The sequence below is a fragment of the Terrapene carolina genome, unplaced genomic scaffold (assembly GCF_002925995.2).
Source record: "Terrapene carolina triunguis isolate 2854851 unplaced genomic scaffold, T_m_triunguis-2.0 Scaffold148, whole genome shotgun sequence".
In the NCBI taxonomy this organism is placed as follows: domain Eukaryota; kingdom Metazoa; phylum Chordata; order Testudines; family Emydidae; genus Terrapene; species Terrapene triunguis.
In genome coordinates this window covers 6697088-6713656 of record NW_020664499.1, presented here as the reverse complement: position 1 = coordinate 6713656, position 16569 = coordinate 6697088, and the positions used below count along the sequence as shown (strand labels likewise).

General features: G+C 44.2%; 1 protein-coding gene across 1 annotated transcript in view; it reads left to right on the top strand.

The window, feature by feature from the left end:
* The window catches only part of LOC113406897 (histone acetyltransferase KAT6B-like), a 208167-nt gene that overhangs the window by 140618 nt on the left and 50980 nt on the right, over positions 1–16569 (top strand). The window contains exon 11 of the mRNA XM_029912011.1: positions 3463–3556. Within this exon, the coding sequence (XP_029767871.1) occupies positions 3463–3556 (94 nt within the window). The remainder of the gene's footprint in view (positions 1–3462; positions 3557–16569) is intronic.

The window sequence follows — 16569 nt, the reverse complement described above, 5'->3', positions numbered from 1 at the left end:
ACAGGAAGATTTACAAGTAAACAGCCATCTACAATCAATTGTCCTAGTTGATGGGAGCCGTCAAGATTCTAAACCACCATTAATGGCCCACACTTTGCATAACTACAATAGCACCTCAGAGTTATATTTCATATTTCTAGTTTCAGATACAAGAATGATACATTTATACAAATAGGATGACCACACTCAGTAAATTATAAGCTTTGTAAGGATACCTTACAAGACACCTTTTGCATGAAGCATATTCTAGTTACATTATATTCACACTCATTAGCATATTTTCATAAAATCATATAGAGTGCAGTGTCACAGCCAGCTATAACAGTGCCATGCAGATGCCTGTTCTCACTTTCAGGTGATATTGTAAACAAGAAGCGGGCAGCATTATGTCCTGCAAATGTAAAGAAACTTGTTTGTCTGAACAAGAAGTAGGACTGAGTGGGCTTCTAGGCTCTAAAGTTTTACATCGTTTTATTTTTGAATGCAGTTTTTTTGTACATAATTCTACATTTGTAAGTTCAACTTTCATGATAAAGAGATTGCACTACAGTATTTGTATTTGGTGAATTGAAAAATACTATTTCTTTTGTTTTTTACAATGCAAATATTTGTAATCAAAAATAAATATAAAGGGAGCACTGTACACTTTGTATTCTGTGTTGTAATTGAAATCAATATATTTGAAAATGTAGAAAATATCCAAAATTATTTAAATAAATGGTATTCTATTATTGTTTAACAGTGCAATTAATTGCTATTAATTTTTTTCGCTTAACAGTCCCAGTATTCAGTTAAATCTGTTTTTACTGGTTATCTGGTGATTTATAATTGTTCAATTTGACATGACATCTTTTTCTATATAATTCACTTAGTTACAGATTCTGCATAGATATACTACGCCTGATTTTCAAAAGTTTTAGATGTACAAAATGTGCACAATTTACATGTGTATTTACAGATGTATTTTGGTAAAACTTGCTATTTACACATATAACAAATGACCATTTCTGTTCATCTTTGGTCACTTGTGTGCATAAATACCTGAATTTTTTTGCAGTTTTTAATTGCACATTAAACTTCTGAAAATCAAGCCCTAAGTTACTAATTTTCATAGTGGATGTCTTTATGACTTGTGGTGATACTTTGAATTTTAAAACAACAATTCCAATTATTGCTAAGAGGGAATTTCTCTATATTGCCTTGACAGAGGCTATAGTAAAATTAATTGCAAGGTAAAAGTAGAATTTCCTGGAATAGGGAGAACCTATATTCGTTTCTGTCAACTGTCAAGTCAGAGGTTTGGTATATCAGTGGCTTCCAAACTAACATGTCATACAATTATTTTTATCTTTGGAAATTAGGTGATTTTTCTCATTTTCCTTCAGATTGCTCTTAATAACAAAAAAATCTGAAAGAATTTTTTTTTTTAAAGAGATCTGTTGAAAGTGATAAAGTTGGAGTAGCAGCATAGTCTACTGAGGTGTTTTTGGACTGATACATTTGTCCTCAAATATAAAGCTTGAAGAGAATCTAAGGCATGGTCTGCACCTAAAACGTAGGTAGACCTAACTACATTGCTCAGGGCAAAATTGAAAAATTTCATGTCCTGTGCAATGCAGTTAAGCCTACCTAAGCCCCACTGTAGATACCACTAGGTTGACAGAAGTCTTTGACTTAGTTACCACGTCTCAAGGCGGATGGATTTACGACAGCGATGGAAGAATACCACTGTAGTGTTTTTATTGTAGACATTCCCTAAGTAACAGCGAGATTGACAGACATAATTTGCACTGCCTCAGATCCTAGAATTTCATATGCCTTTGATCTATTTCCTTGTAGGCCAATTCATCGATCATAGTTTAGATGATTCTAAGTATGTAGATTAAAGATAAAATAGTACCACCACTTCTGAGATTGGCACATACCTTCTAGTACATTCATTGTCTGAGGTATCATTCCTAAACTTTACTAGGTATAAGGACTTGCAGGAGATGCATTAGCATTCAAAATGAAGACTGGAATTTTTTGCCCTCCCCAAAAATTGTTTTGGCCCTCTTCTTCTCAACAGCTCACCCAGCCTCTTATCTTTGTCATGTCCCTGGCACCAGTTCAGGAAAGCACTGAAACATGTTCTAGAATCCCATTGACTTCAATAGGACTTAGCACATGCTGGAGTGCTCTCCTGAATTGGGGCCCTTTCTTTTCAGTCTTCTGTAGCTAGTATTCTTTTGTGGGCAAAAATTCCCCTGAATCCTTTGCAGTGGGCACAGTAATATTTCAAAGTACATATTATGGCAGTCAGTTCAAGGGGTTTGGGGCCATACTGGAGACTAAGCAGTACTGTCAGTATAAATCTGCACAGGAGCTGGGATACTTTTATGAAATGTGGCAAAGAGTCAATCAAATTTCATAAGTGAAGGAGCGTGATTTGAGACTGGCCTATTGCCACTTGTGACGGTGACAATTCCCATATTATTCTGGCATCTCCTTACATGTGTTACCCTGAGTAGCTGCCTATCAAGTCTATGCTTGCTGGAGCTTTCTGTTGAATATGTCACCCTGGATTTGAATGGTCTGATTTAGGTCTTTGATGCTGTTAGTTTTATTTTAAAAAGTTACTTATATTTAATTGCATTACTCCTAAAGACAGGAAGAGGCCTGTCTCAGGACTGTTCTTCACTGGATTTTGACATTTTTTGGATACTACGGCTAAAACAATACTGCCCCTACATCGCATCCAAATTTTAAAAAACAAAAATCCTTCAGACTATATTACAAGGGTTGCTTCCTACTTTAGTTTCTGTGTCTGCTTTCCCCTTTGTCTTAAGCAGTCAGTGTAATCTTTGCCTCTATTATGTTCATAGTGATGTGATTTTTGTCTTGTCTGAAATGCTGAGATCTGATGGCCCAAGCATTTTTTCTTCACTTTGTAATCAGAGGAGAATGCATTTGTCTGTGGGGAAAAAAGTGTATCGCTTCAGTTACACAATCGTACTAGCATTAAAAGTATTTGCTAAAAGGTAGAAGATGAAATGTGGGTGAAAGGCAGTAAGTTATTTAACATGGCAATTGCTGCAAACCTAACTTGCTCTCTTTGGTGAGTGTGTGTATATTATTTCCCCTTGTATATACCTGACAGAATAATCAATGTCACATGAAAAGATTCCCGCCCCCCATTCTGCACTTAACCTTCATTACAGTGTTTATGCAAGTCCTTGGGATTTTGTTTAATTTCTATGGTGCTGACTTTTTAAATAGTAAAAAGAAATATTTTAGAGGGTGCCTTTGATTGATACTTTCCCCCCTTATAATTTATGAATACCTTAGAATTATTCTGCTTTGGTATTGACCAGATACGTCTTTTCACCTTTCTGAAATATTTTACAAGGACAGTGGCAGGTGCAGGGAATTGCCCACTTCAGCAGTGCTTTGACATACTTGATCTGTTTCTCCTTCCCTCAGGAAAAGCTTTGCCAGCAGAAGTACAATGTCTCCTGCATAATGATCATGCCCCAATATCAAAGGCAAGGATTTGGAAGGTTTCTCATTGATTTCAGTAAGTGAAGTGCTTTATTTACATTCATGATCTACAGAGCTGATGGTTGTTATGGGAAACAGTAACATATAAAACTTTATTTAACCTGCTTTGTTGTTTTTATCAATAGATAATGGGATTTCTATTTATATTTACATAGGGCAGAAAAGCTCCCTGAAGTGAAAAACTTACTGCTGCTCTGTTGTTGTACTCTAGGAAATTGAGAATAGATCTCTCTGCAGTAATATTAGCTCACAAAGCTATTACACTGAATGAATGTCTAAATTACATTCCATTTTGCGCTGCTCATTAGTACAAAAAAGAGGCAATTATTTGTGATTAAAGCTGAAGAAGGTGTTAGTCCAAGGCATTCTCCATTTTCTATATTTTTTTTAACTTGTAATATATTTTTAGCGGAACAATTCTTATGAAAAGAACATATTATTGCAATTTTTCTTTAAAAAAAAAAAAAAGCCGGGGAGAGGGAAAGAGGAATTTCATTACCTACCTTCTCTAGTGACAATTGTGCTCTTTGTAGCAAATATATAAACTGGCATTCATGGTTGTATCCTTGCTTGCTGCTTTATTATGCAAATCTGTGCATCTAACCTGTTTGAAAAGCCTTAGGATAATTTGTTTAAACGTACCCCTGTATCACTCCAAACCCCTCAATTTGAAATCACAATAAAATTCAAAACAAAATTCTGTAGGTAAATGTTTCAGTTAAATGCCTTCTGTGCTTTTGAATCTGACTTTGTAATGTCATTTAGGGAGAGGATAGAGAAGCTGGGTTAGCATATGTGGGGAAATGAGAAATTGAGATTTCATTATGATTTTAAAGCATTGTAAGAGTATATGGCACCATAAGCAGTTAAGATAATAGGTAGAGCCCCATGTTTTTAGCAAATACTCACTCAAATTTGGAGAGGCGGGTGGGCCAAAATTGAGCGGCAACGCAACCCCGTGTGCCGCAACGCCCAGAGTGGGGAGCTGGGCCCAGCCCTGCAGGAGAAGAGCTGCTGCGGCAATGTGAGTGTAGGGCTGATTCATTCTGCAGCACCCTCCTCCTTCCCCCACAGCCTCCCACCCTAGGGGCAGGACCCAACCCCCTCTTACAATGGGCTTCTTACGAGAAAACAAACTTCCCAAAAAATAAAACGAAGAATTTATAAATAAAAAAATTCATAGGGTTCTAATAATATGATTCTTGCCTCAAAGGGGCATGCAAGTGGATTAACATGCAAATAAAACACATTATGGTATAACAGCAGGACTAAGACAATAGCTTATGACTATAGAGTTTTGATACTCTCAGTCTTGCAACATTCTACGCAGCATGACCACACTGCTTTTAAAAAACATTAGGATTAATAAAAATACTATGTCTGTAGTGCCTTTCATCCAATAGCTTTACAAACAATTAAGCTTCACAACACCCCAGTGAGATAGATACGGATCACTTCATCCACCATTGAAAGTCAGCCACCAGTGGAGTGGAACACAACAGCTGTCTAACTGTGCGGTTAGATTACACCACATTTTAGGGCAGGAAGTGAAGAATACCATATACTATTAGAACAGCAGGGGGAATTTAGGAGGGTAGTTACTTGAGTTTGAATTTGGCCCAGGAATGAGGATTAACACCTCTGCTCTGATGAAAAGGGATGTTGAACTTTTAATGACCACAGGTGGTCAGAACCTCAGTTTTGTGCCTTATCTGAAAGACCACACATATAGTAAAACACCCACATCCTCAAATAACACCATGCTAGATTTTTGATTTAGTGCTGATACAAAGGGCAGAGTGACCCCTACTGAATTGCCAACACCACTTCAAAACTTAGGTGTTCCTTGGCACTTTCTTAGGTGAGCCTTGACATGGCCCAGCCATGCTTAGCTTGGTGAGATCTAGCTGGATCACAGCACAAGGGAGTGTTGTCTCATTTAATTCAGTCCAGGAGGGAGTGACAGGCACAGGAACTCAATGCACTATATATCTTACTGGATCTCTCTTCCACCCGTCTCCTCCCCCATCCTTTTTACTTTCCTGCATTTGTTAATCTGAAGGTACCAGTGGGGCTTTGGAGGTAGCCCTGCTGAAGTTTGTGTTCCAATTCTCTTTCTGTAAAGAGCCTGCAGGACATCAGAGCCCTGGAATTGTCCTCATTCTCAGAGATGATTTAGGACAGTGGTTCCCAAACTTGTTCCGCCGCTTGTGCAGGGAAAGCCCCTGGCGGGCCGGGCCGGTTTGTTTACCTGCCGTGTCCGCAGGTTCGGCCGATCGCGGCTCCCAGTGGCCGCGGTTCACTGTTCCAGGCCAATGGGAGCTGCTGGAAGCGGCGCAGGCTGAGGGACGTACTGGCCGCTGCTTCCAGCAGCTCCCATTGGCCTGGAGCAGCAAACCGCGGCCACTCGGAGCCGCGATCGGCTGAACCTGCGGACGCGGCAGGTAAACAAACCGGTCTGGCCCGCCAGGGGCTTTCCCTGCACAAGCGGCGGAACAAGTTTGGGAACCATTGATTTAGGGTATGACTTCACTGCAGAAATAGCCCAGGTTCTTACCCTGGTGTTGCCCTTATCCCTCATCTTCCCCTATCCACACACACAACCCTCTCACCTGAGTTAGGTGGTAACTTCTACCCAGGTGAACAAGCACAGTTGGGCATCTGGTTTAGAGCTGAGGTTCCACTTTCACTCAGGTTGGTAACCACCACACACTTTCCATTGAGGTTGCAGGCTAAATCGCTCTAGTGCCCTCCCACAATTGTCATCTCTCTCCATTTCCAGTTCTGCTTACTTGCCACGTATTCTGGGAATAAGGGTTTTAATTATCACATACTCAGAGGAGAAACATACTGTTTCACAACTAGCCAGAGTGGAGTGGCCCAATTAACATTCTGCTGAGTAGGGTAAAATTAACCCTCACCTTCCTGGCCTATCAGCACAAAATGACAGTCAAAGTTTAGAATATTAAAAGAAGCACTTACCTGAAACATTGGTCTGCAGAATGTTTCATTCTAATGTGATTTTTGCAAAGTGGTTGTAAATTTGACATAGTGATTAATACTAAAAAGTCTTAATTTACCACATTGTCACACTGTAGTGTTTCCCTCTACTTGAAACAGGAAATAATTGTTGTATCTCAGTTTTTGTGAAGTGATAATTGATGATATCTGTTGATTTCATAAAGACAACCAGCAGAGTTTGTAGCCCAAAATAATCAAAATCGAGCTCACTGAATCATGCTGTTGAGAAACAGCTGCACCGCTTTGCAGTTTTGAGACATATCAGATACTTATCTCAAAACAATGAGCAGATTACTGCTTACAAATAGCAGAAGTGCCTCTTTTTCATGGCTCATGATTATCATTTTATAAAAATTAACATTGCACATATAACTTTCTGTTTATATTTGCCCAAGCTTCTGTTGAGGTGACCCTTTTTTAAACTTTCTAAGGAGAAAGTCAATCACTGGACTACTTTCATTTTAGTAGCACTTTCTATAATTAGTTGATTGCATCCTATTAGTTTTTTTTAAATACATGATAATCATGTATAGTTTGAATTGTGCAGCATCTGATGTCCTTTTTACTTAGGCTGTGTCTCCACTGCCCCGCAGTTCCGACTACAGGGGCATAACTAGCAGGGCGCTCCTAAGGGATGTGCTGTAACTCCCCCATGTAGACTCTAGAGGTGCGAAGTAAAAGGTTCCTAGTTCCCAGTAATGTAGTCCCGTTTGAAGAGGACTTCATTAACATGCATTAGGAACCTTTTGATTTGCGCCCACAGCACCCACCTGGGGGAGTTAGAGCATATCGCTTTGGTGCACACTGCTAGTCACACTTCTTTTGTCCAAACTGCAGGGTGGTATAGCCAAGCCCTTAGATTTCGTGGAGCAAGTTTGTCTTTAGAGAAAGATCAGGTTGATTTTTGGCATGTGACGCCCAAGGGAAAATCTCTTGGGTTTTTACTACAAAAATAAATAACAAAATTATATAAAGGATCCATATTTATCTTTTTACCGTCTGTCCCTTTCTTCTCGACATCTGTTAACGTACAGCTGGCTATGTGTAAGTAACCTATTTGTATGGCTATTCCATGTTGTATTTTTCAGTTAGATTACCTGGAATAAACTGCTTCTGGAGTGAGGGAGAGGAGCTGAAATTACTGTTGTTTCTAAACCTGATGAGAACTATTAGTATAATACTATGTTCAAGCTCCTTGGTTCCCACAGACAAAAAGAATATTGTGAATTCTCTTGAGTGAAAAAGTATGTTTTGAAGAAGAGCAGACCAAATTATGAAGGAAGAAGTTTGTGTATTAAGACAATTAAATGGCATGGATGAAAATTGATTATGTCTTCAGCCAACGTCTCTTTTCACATGTCTTACTGAATGTGACAACTAAGTTCAATGGAAATGTTCTATAACACCACATTATGCACTTTGTCCATTCTGTTTTTTGAAAATCTGGTAAGATGTATGTTTATAGAATAATGGTCTGTTTCTTGACTGCAGTGGTTTTGGTGGGGCCCAGGAAATGCAATATCCAGTTCCAAATTATTTGTTGAGATTGAAGAACCGCTCACATATAAACCCAGATTTGGTTTGACTTTCTTTAATTCGCTTACTCTAAAATTAACTTGACTTATATTCTAAAAGTAAGAGTTTTGGACAATGTTATTAGCTATGAAGAAGATTCAGGTGACTGTTTATTGCACCCAGTATACTTTACTAAATATTCCTATATTACATTATATTACGTGTGTTAGTTTCCACACAGTGTTTTTTCACTTGTATTTGGAATAACTCTAACAACATTACTCATTATTCCAACTTGTGCCATTAGAAAAATATCAGTTTACAAATACAGTATTGTTACTCATTGTCAGATGCTATTTTGTCTTGGGAAAACCAATGACCAAAATTTTCAAAATAGGGTAGTTAAAGTTAGGCATCGAAATCCAAATTTAGAAAACTAATTTTTCAGAGGTGATGATCATGTTAACTCCCCATGATTTCTTTGAAAGCTGTTGGTGCTCAGTACTTATAAAAACCGGGCTACTTTTATTTAGGTGCCTAACTTTAAACACTAGTGTTTCAAAATTTGGCCCAATAAATATTGATTTTTGTGTCAACGTAGGTGTTGATTTTGTCCCTGGATTGTCATGGTGTCCTATTCTATTGGGGTAGTGTGATTTGTCTCTTTAGGTCACATTGTGTGTTCTAGAGAATTGGAAGAGGTGTGTTGGTGTAGTAATAAGTGAAGGCAGGTTAATTTGGTAGCTTTAAGCAGTTCCCGAAAGAAAGAGCAAATCCTGAATATGCCTGGGCAGGAGCTTCCTTCTTCCTTCCTTTCTTTATATATATATATAAAGGCATATTCAGGATTTGCTCTTTCTTTCAGGAACTGCTTAAAGCTACCAAATTAACCTGCCTTCACTTACTTACATATATGAGAAAGAAAGGCGCTCCTGCCCCATAGACATTCAGGACTTAATCTTTCAGGAATTGTTTTTTTTGTTTGTTTGTTTTTTAAGCCTATAAAAGCGAAATTTGTGTGTGTGCACACGTGCTCCTTCAAGTTGGAGGGATGGTTATAGAGGTTTGCACCTCCACATAGGTATAAATGGGGTGATGGTAAATTAAGCTCTTGCACCAAGCCATCATATAAGCCAAAGGCATTATTTAACTTATGTGCTTCTAACAGTCTTTCTGATTCCTGTATGAATCAGTGTTCAGTGAGACTTCCTAGTCCTACACCCTTTTTGTTGGCTGGTCCCTGGTCATTTTCATTTCTGCTTTTCTAATCAGGTTGCGCTTCCTGCACCATATGCATTCTTTTCAATGTTCCTGTTATGATATAACTTGTGGCACCTTAGAGACTAACAAATGTATTTGAGCATAAGCTTTCATGGGCTACATCCCACTTCTTCGGATGCATAGAATGGAACATATCTTGAGGAGTTATATATACACGCACATAGAGAGCATGAACAGGTGGGAGTTGTCTCACCAACTCTGAGAGGCCAATTAAATGGTGGGGGGGGACAACAACAACTTTTGAAGTGATAATCAAGATAGCCCAGGTTGATAAGTGTGAGAGTACTTACATGGGGAGATAGATTCAATGTTCGTAATGGCTCAGCCATTCCCAGTCTTTATTCAAACCTAAATTGATTGTGTCTAATTTGCATATCAATTCGAGTTCAGCAGTTTCTCGATGGAGTCTGTTTTTGAAGCTTTTCTGTTGTAAAATAGCCACCCGCAGGTCTGTCATTGAATGACCAGACAGGTTAAAGTGTTCTCCCACTGGTTTTTGAGTATTATGATTCCTGATGTCAGATTTGTGTCCATTAATTCTTTTGCGTAGAGACTGTCCGGTTTGGCCAATGTACATGGCAGAGGGGCATTGCTGGCACATGATGGTATATATCACATTGGTAGATGTGCAGGTGAATGAGCCCCTGATGGTATGGCTGATGTGATTAGGTCCTATGATGATGTCACTTGAATAGATATGTGGACAGAGTTGGCATCGGGCTTTGTTGCAAGGATAGGTTCCTGGGTCAGTGTTTTTGTTCAGTGATGTGTGGTTGCTGGTGAGTGTTTGCTTCAGGTTGGGGGGTTGTCTGTAAGCGAGGACAGGTCTGTCTCCCAAGATCTGTGAGAGTGAGGGATCGTCTTTCAGGATAGGTTGTAGATCTTTGATGATGTGCTGGAGAGGTTTTAGTTGGGGGCTGAAGGTGACAGCTAGTGGTAGTCTGTTATTTTCTTTGTTGGGCCTGTCTTGTAGGAGGTGACTTCTGGGTACTCGTCTGGCCAGTGACGACATCATAGGACCTAATCACATCAGCCATACCATCAGGGGCTCATTCACCTGCACATCTACCAATGTGATATATGCCATCATGTGCCAGCAATGCCCCTCTGCCATGTACATTGGCCAAACCGGACAGTCTCTACGCAAAAGAATTAATGGACACAAATCTGACATCAGGAATCATAATACTCAAAAACCAGTGGGAGAACACTTTAACCTGTCTGGTCATTCAATGACAGACCTGCGGGTGGCTATTTTACAACAGAAAAGCTTCAAAAACAGACTCCAACGAGAAACTGCTGAACTCGAATTGATATGCAAATTAGACACAATCAATTTAGGTTTGAATAAAGACTGGGAATGGCTGAGCCATTACGAACATTGAATCTATCTCCCCATGTAAGTACTCTCACACTTATCAACCTGGGCTATGTTGATTATCACTTCAAAAGTTGTTGTTGTTCCCCCCCCCCCCTTAATTGGCCTCTCAGAGTTGGTAAGACAACTCCCACCTGTTCATGCTCTCTGTATGTGTGTATATATATCTCCTCAATATATGTTCCACTCTATATGCATCCGAAGAAGTGGGCTGTAGCCCACGAAAGCTTATGCTCTAATAAATTTGTTAGTCTCTAAGGTGCCACAAGTACTCCTGTTCTTTTTGTGGATACAGACTAACACGGCTGCTACTCTGAAACCTGTTATGATATAGTTATGTTCTGCAACCATACCACTTCTGTTGCAAAACCACGCTGCACAGTGGTTAGTCGATATTCGGGGCCTGACCAGGTTGTCTCTATTAGGAGGAGAAATGGACGATGCAAATCAAGTATTTCTTTTGTGCAGTCCTGTTTATATATGAAGAATGTATACAAAGACATGTTTCCCTGAATCTGCTAGAAACAAACAGCAGGCAGTTTCCTTGCTCGGAGATCCAAGTCTGCCTTTCCAGCAAGTATTGTGCCCATTAGAAGCTCTGTATCTTGGCATCCTCCCAGGGCTACACTCATCACTGCTCCTCTCAGTTTCTCCTGGCTTTCTGCAGCTTCCTGCTTTTTTCATACATAGACGCACATAGCTGCAACCATTCAGTCCACAAGCCCTCTGTGTTTTACAACTGGTCCCAGGAAAATTCATCAGCCCATGTGGCTTAGCTTGTGATCAGCCTTGCCATGCAGCCCATTGCATTGGGTTATTGCTTCATATTATTTCCAGATATCACTACATAAAAGTGCATTTAATTGTTCCTCCCCATCTATCCTTAAAAAGGTGCTTTACACACCCATCAGTTTTAACAAGGCAATTGTGTGTAGATCAGACCACTTGATGGCAGCCAATAACACCTTCCAGCAGAACAATAAATTAAGCAGGACTTGACTGAGTCAGTACCTGAATGGGAGACCTCCAGATAAAATCCCAGCTGGTTCATGAGGTGATAATGGTTTAGTAGGTGGTATTCTTCTGACTGAGTTAGAACTGAACCTTGTTCCACAATGTTGTGATGCTATCGATGAGACTTAGAGCAGATGCTCTGTTTATGTACATTACAAATCCCATGCCATTTCCTGCACAATCTGGTTAAATTTTAACTTGATTTATTATTTGATTGCCTAAAAACAAAAAACCACAATTTTTCAGCTGATTACATTGAACTTGCTTCGAAGTGTTGTACAATGGTGTCCACTGTTAAACTATTACAAGGGTTGGGGATAAAAAACAGTTACTCATCTTTTGTAACTGTTGTTCTTGGAGATGTGTTGCTCGTATCCATTCCAATTAGGTGTGCGCACCGCATGCACGGCCGTCGGAAAGTTTTCCCTTAGCAGCATCTGTTGAGTCGGCAGTGAAGCCCCCTGGAGTGGTGCCTCCATGGCGCTCAATATATGACCCTGCCAACCCGGCGCCCCCTCAGTACCTTCTTGCCGGCTACTCTGACAGAGGGGAAGGGGGGTGGGTTTGGAATGGATATGAGCAACGCATCTCGAAGAACAACAGTTACAAAAGGCAAGTAAGCGTTTTTTCTTCTTTGAGTGATTGCTCATATCGATTCCAATTAGATGACTCCCAAGCCTTACCTAGGCGGTGAGGTCGGAGTGAAAGAGTGCAGATTGTAGCACTCCTCTACCGAAAGCTGTGTTGTCTTTGGCATGACGGATGATGGGTAGTGCCATGTGAAGGTATGGACCGAGTCGCTGCCCTGCATATGTCTTGGATAGGAACCTGGGCCAGGAATGCTGCTGACGAGGCCTGGGCCCTAGTGGAGTGTGCAGTGAGAGCTGGGGTCACCATCTGCTCATAGCAAGTGCAGATGCAGGACGTGATCCAGGAGGATATTCTCTGAGAGGAGACCGGGAGGCCTTTCATCCGGTCTGCCACCACAACGAAGAGCTGGGTCGATTTTCTGAATGGCTTAGTGCGTTCAGTGTAGAAAGCCAGGGCTCTGCGGACATCAAGGGAATGCAGCCACTGTTCCCGGGGACCAGCATGAGGTTTCGGGTAAAAGACGGGCAGGAAAATGTCCTGGCTGGTTTGAAAGTTCGACACCACCTTGAGGAGGAAGGCCGGGTGCGGTCTGAGTTGCACCTTATCCCTGTGGAAGACAGTGTAAGGCGGCTCCGAGGTGAGGGCCTTCAGCTTTGAGACGTGTCTCGCAGACGTAATGGAAAACTGTCTTCCAGGAAAGATACAGGAGGAAGCATGTGGCCAGCGGTTCGAACGGGGACCCCATGAGCCTCAAAAGGACCAGGTTAAGATCCCAGGCAGGGATAGGCTGGCAGACCTGCGGGTATAGAATGTCTAAGCCTTTGAGAAAGCGACCAACCATAGGGTTGGTGAAGACAGTGGACAGACACGCCCAGGTGGAAGGCCGAGATGGCAGCGAGGTGAACCCCTATGGAAGACGTCACCAGGCCTTGCTGTTTCAGGTGCAGGAGATGCTCCAAAATGAGGGGTACCGGCAGCTGGAGAGGGAGTGTGCAGCGCTGGTCACACCAACACGAAAATCTCTTCCACTTCGCCAGATACGTGGCTCTAGTGGAGGGCTTCCTGCTGCCTAGCAGGACCTGTCTTACTTGGAACACAGAAGCTCCTTGGGGTTCAGCCATGCAGCTTCCAAGCCGTGAGGTGGAGGGACCAGAGGTCAGGATGGCAGAGGCGACCGTGGTCCTGAGTGAGTAGGTCAGGGAGGAGAGGCACTGTGACCAGTACGTCCACTGACAGCTCCAGCAGCCTGATGTACCAGTGCTGGCAAGGCCATGCTGGAGCTATCAGAATCACCTTTGCCCCCTCCCTGTGGATTTTGAGCAGGACTTTGTGCACGAGAGGGAACGGAGGAAAGGTGTAGAGCAGGCGACCTGTCCAGGGTAGCAGGAATGCGTCTGTGAGGGAGCCCGGGCTGCAACCCTGGAAGAAGCAGAACGCTGGGCACTTCCTGTTGCTTCGGGTGGCAAACAGGTCGACCTGGGGAAACCCCCACCTTTGGAAGATGTGGTGCACGACATCCAGCCGGAGAGACCACTTGTGCAAATGGAAGGACCTGCTGAGGTGGTCTGCCAGTGTGTTCTGGATCCCTGGAAGAAAGAACGCGACCAGGTGAATGGAGTGGGCTATGCAGAACTCCCACAGTCGAATGGCTTCTTGGCAGAGGGCGGAGGAATGGGCTCCCCCTTGCTTGTTGATGTAAAACATGGCTGTGGTATTGTCCATTAGAACTGCTACACAGCGACCTTGCAGTTGGGCCTGGAAGGTTTGGCAAGCAAGGCACACTGCCATCAGCTCCCAGATGTTGATATGGAGGGAGAGCTCGGACTGAGACCACAGGCCCTGAGTCTGAAGGGTTCCCAGATCTGCACCCCACCCCAGAGCTGACGCATCTGTGACCAGGGACAAGGAAGGCTGGGGGCAGTGGAAGAGGACTCCCCCGCACACCACTCAGGGGTTGAGCCACCAGCGGAGAGAGGCGAGGACCTGCCCCAGTACAGTGACCACTGAATTTAAGTTGTTGCGCCCCGGGCGGTAGACCGAGGTGAGCCATGCTTGCAATGGCCTGAGTTGGAGCCTGGCGTGCCGGGTCACGTATGTGCACGAAGCCATGTGGCCGAGGAGACTCATGCACCCTCATGCTGTCAAGGTCGGGAATTGCTGAAGGCCTTGAATGATGTCCACGACAGCCCGGAAGCAGGAGTGTGGTAGGAGGGCCCGCGCCTGAATGGAGTCCAGCAGTGCCCCGATGAATTCTATCCCCTGGGTCGATTCTAGGGTCGATTTCTCCACGTTGAGGAGGAGACCCAGCCGTCGAACGTACGCCTGACCAGGTGGAGTTGGGACTGCACCTGCTCTCTGGTGCGGCCCCGAAGTAACCAGTCATTGAGGTGGGATACACTTGGTCCTGCCATCGACGGAGGAAGGCAGCCACGACTGACATACACTTGGGGGGCTGTTGAAAGGCCGAATGGAAGGGCTGTAAACTGGTAATGTTTGCAGTTGACCATGAAGCGCAGGAAGCGCCTGTGCACCAGTTGAATTGCTATGTGGAAGCACGTGTCCTTCATGTCGAGGGCGGCATACCAGTCTCCAGGATCCAAGGAAGGGATAATGGTGCCAAGGGAGACCATGCGGAACTTCAACTTTACCATGAATTTGTTGAGCCCGTGCAGGTCCAGAATGGGCTGGAGGCCCCCTTTGGCCTTGAAGATTAGGAAATATCGAGAGTAGAACCCCTTGCCCCTTAGGTCCCGTGGAACCTCCTCTACTGCCCCCATGGCGAGGAGCGCCTGAACCTCCTGAATAAGAAGTTGCTCATGAGAGGGGTCCCTGAAGAGGGACGGGGAAGCGGGGTGGAAGGATGGGTAGGAGCAGAATTGGAGAGAGTATCCCGCGTCCACCGTGTGAAGGACCCAGCAGTCTGAGGTTATTTGGGACCACGCACAGTGGAAGTGGGATAAACGATTCAAAAAGGGCGGGGAAGGATCCGGGGTAAGTCTGTACGCCGTCCTTGGGCGTCCCTTCAAAAGGCCTGCTTGGAACCCAACGATGGGTTGGTCAGGCCCTGGCCTTGTCCAGACAGGGGGTTGGAGGGCTTCCTTCTACCATTCCGCCCCTGCCGCCTGTAAAAGTCCTGCCTCAGCCGAGGAGGGTAGGAGCGCTGTTGCGGCTGCTGGGGCTTGAAGTTTCTCCACTGGGTTGCTGGGGTATGCATACCTAGGGACTTCATGGTCGCCCTTGAGTCCTTAAGGCTATGCAGCCTAGAGTCAGTGTGCTCCGCGAACAGGCCCTCCCCGTCAAAGAGCAGATCCTGGAGTGTCTGCTGAACCTCAGGAGGCAGGCCAGAGACTTGCAACCAAGAGGTGCGCCTCATGGCAATCCCAGAGGACAAGGTACGCACGATTGAGTCTGCAGCATCCAGTGAGGCATGCAAAGAGGTCCATGCCACTGTCTTGCCACCATCAATAAGGGCCCCAAACTCCTCCCTGGACTCAAGTGGCACAAGCTCCTTGAACTTCAGCATGGAGTTCCAGGAGTTAAAGCTGGAGCGGCTCAGGAGTGCCTGCTGATCAGCAATCTGAGCTGGAGTATACCTTGCGGCCAAACAAGTCCAGCCGCTTGGCATCCTTAGACTTGGGCGCTGGGGCCTGCTTCCCGTGCCTCTCCTTCTCATTCACGGCTGCAACCACCAGCGAGCAGGACTGCGGGTGCGTGAATAGGTAGTCGTACCCCTTCGAGGGTGCAAAGTATTCGCGTTTGACCCCCTTGGCCATAGGGGAATGGAGACTGGGGTCTGCCAGATGGTTTTGGCATAGGCCTGAATGGTCTTGATGAGGGGCAAGGCCACCCTCGACAGACCTTCTGGGGCCAAATGTCCACCACCAAATGTCCCATACCTCGGCCTGCAGACCCAAGTTGCGCGCCACCCTGTGCAGGAGGTCTTGGTGGGCGCAGATGTTTAGGGGGGGCGACCTGGAGAAGGAGGTGCCTGCCATGGCCTCGTCAGGGGAGGAGGACGAAGAGGCCAAGGTGGGGAGAGGGTCATCTCAACCTCCCTGTTCCACAGGGGCTTGATGCCCTGCGTCGCTGACCATAGGTCCAGGTTCGGTCCCGAGCTGGGGAGGGGGCATGACGTCTCCTCCTCACCTTGTGGAGTGGGCTGACTGGCCGAGGCTTCTGGCACCCTTGTTTCAGAGGTGTCCGACTGGGAAGCTCCAGACTGTGCACCC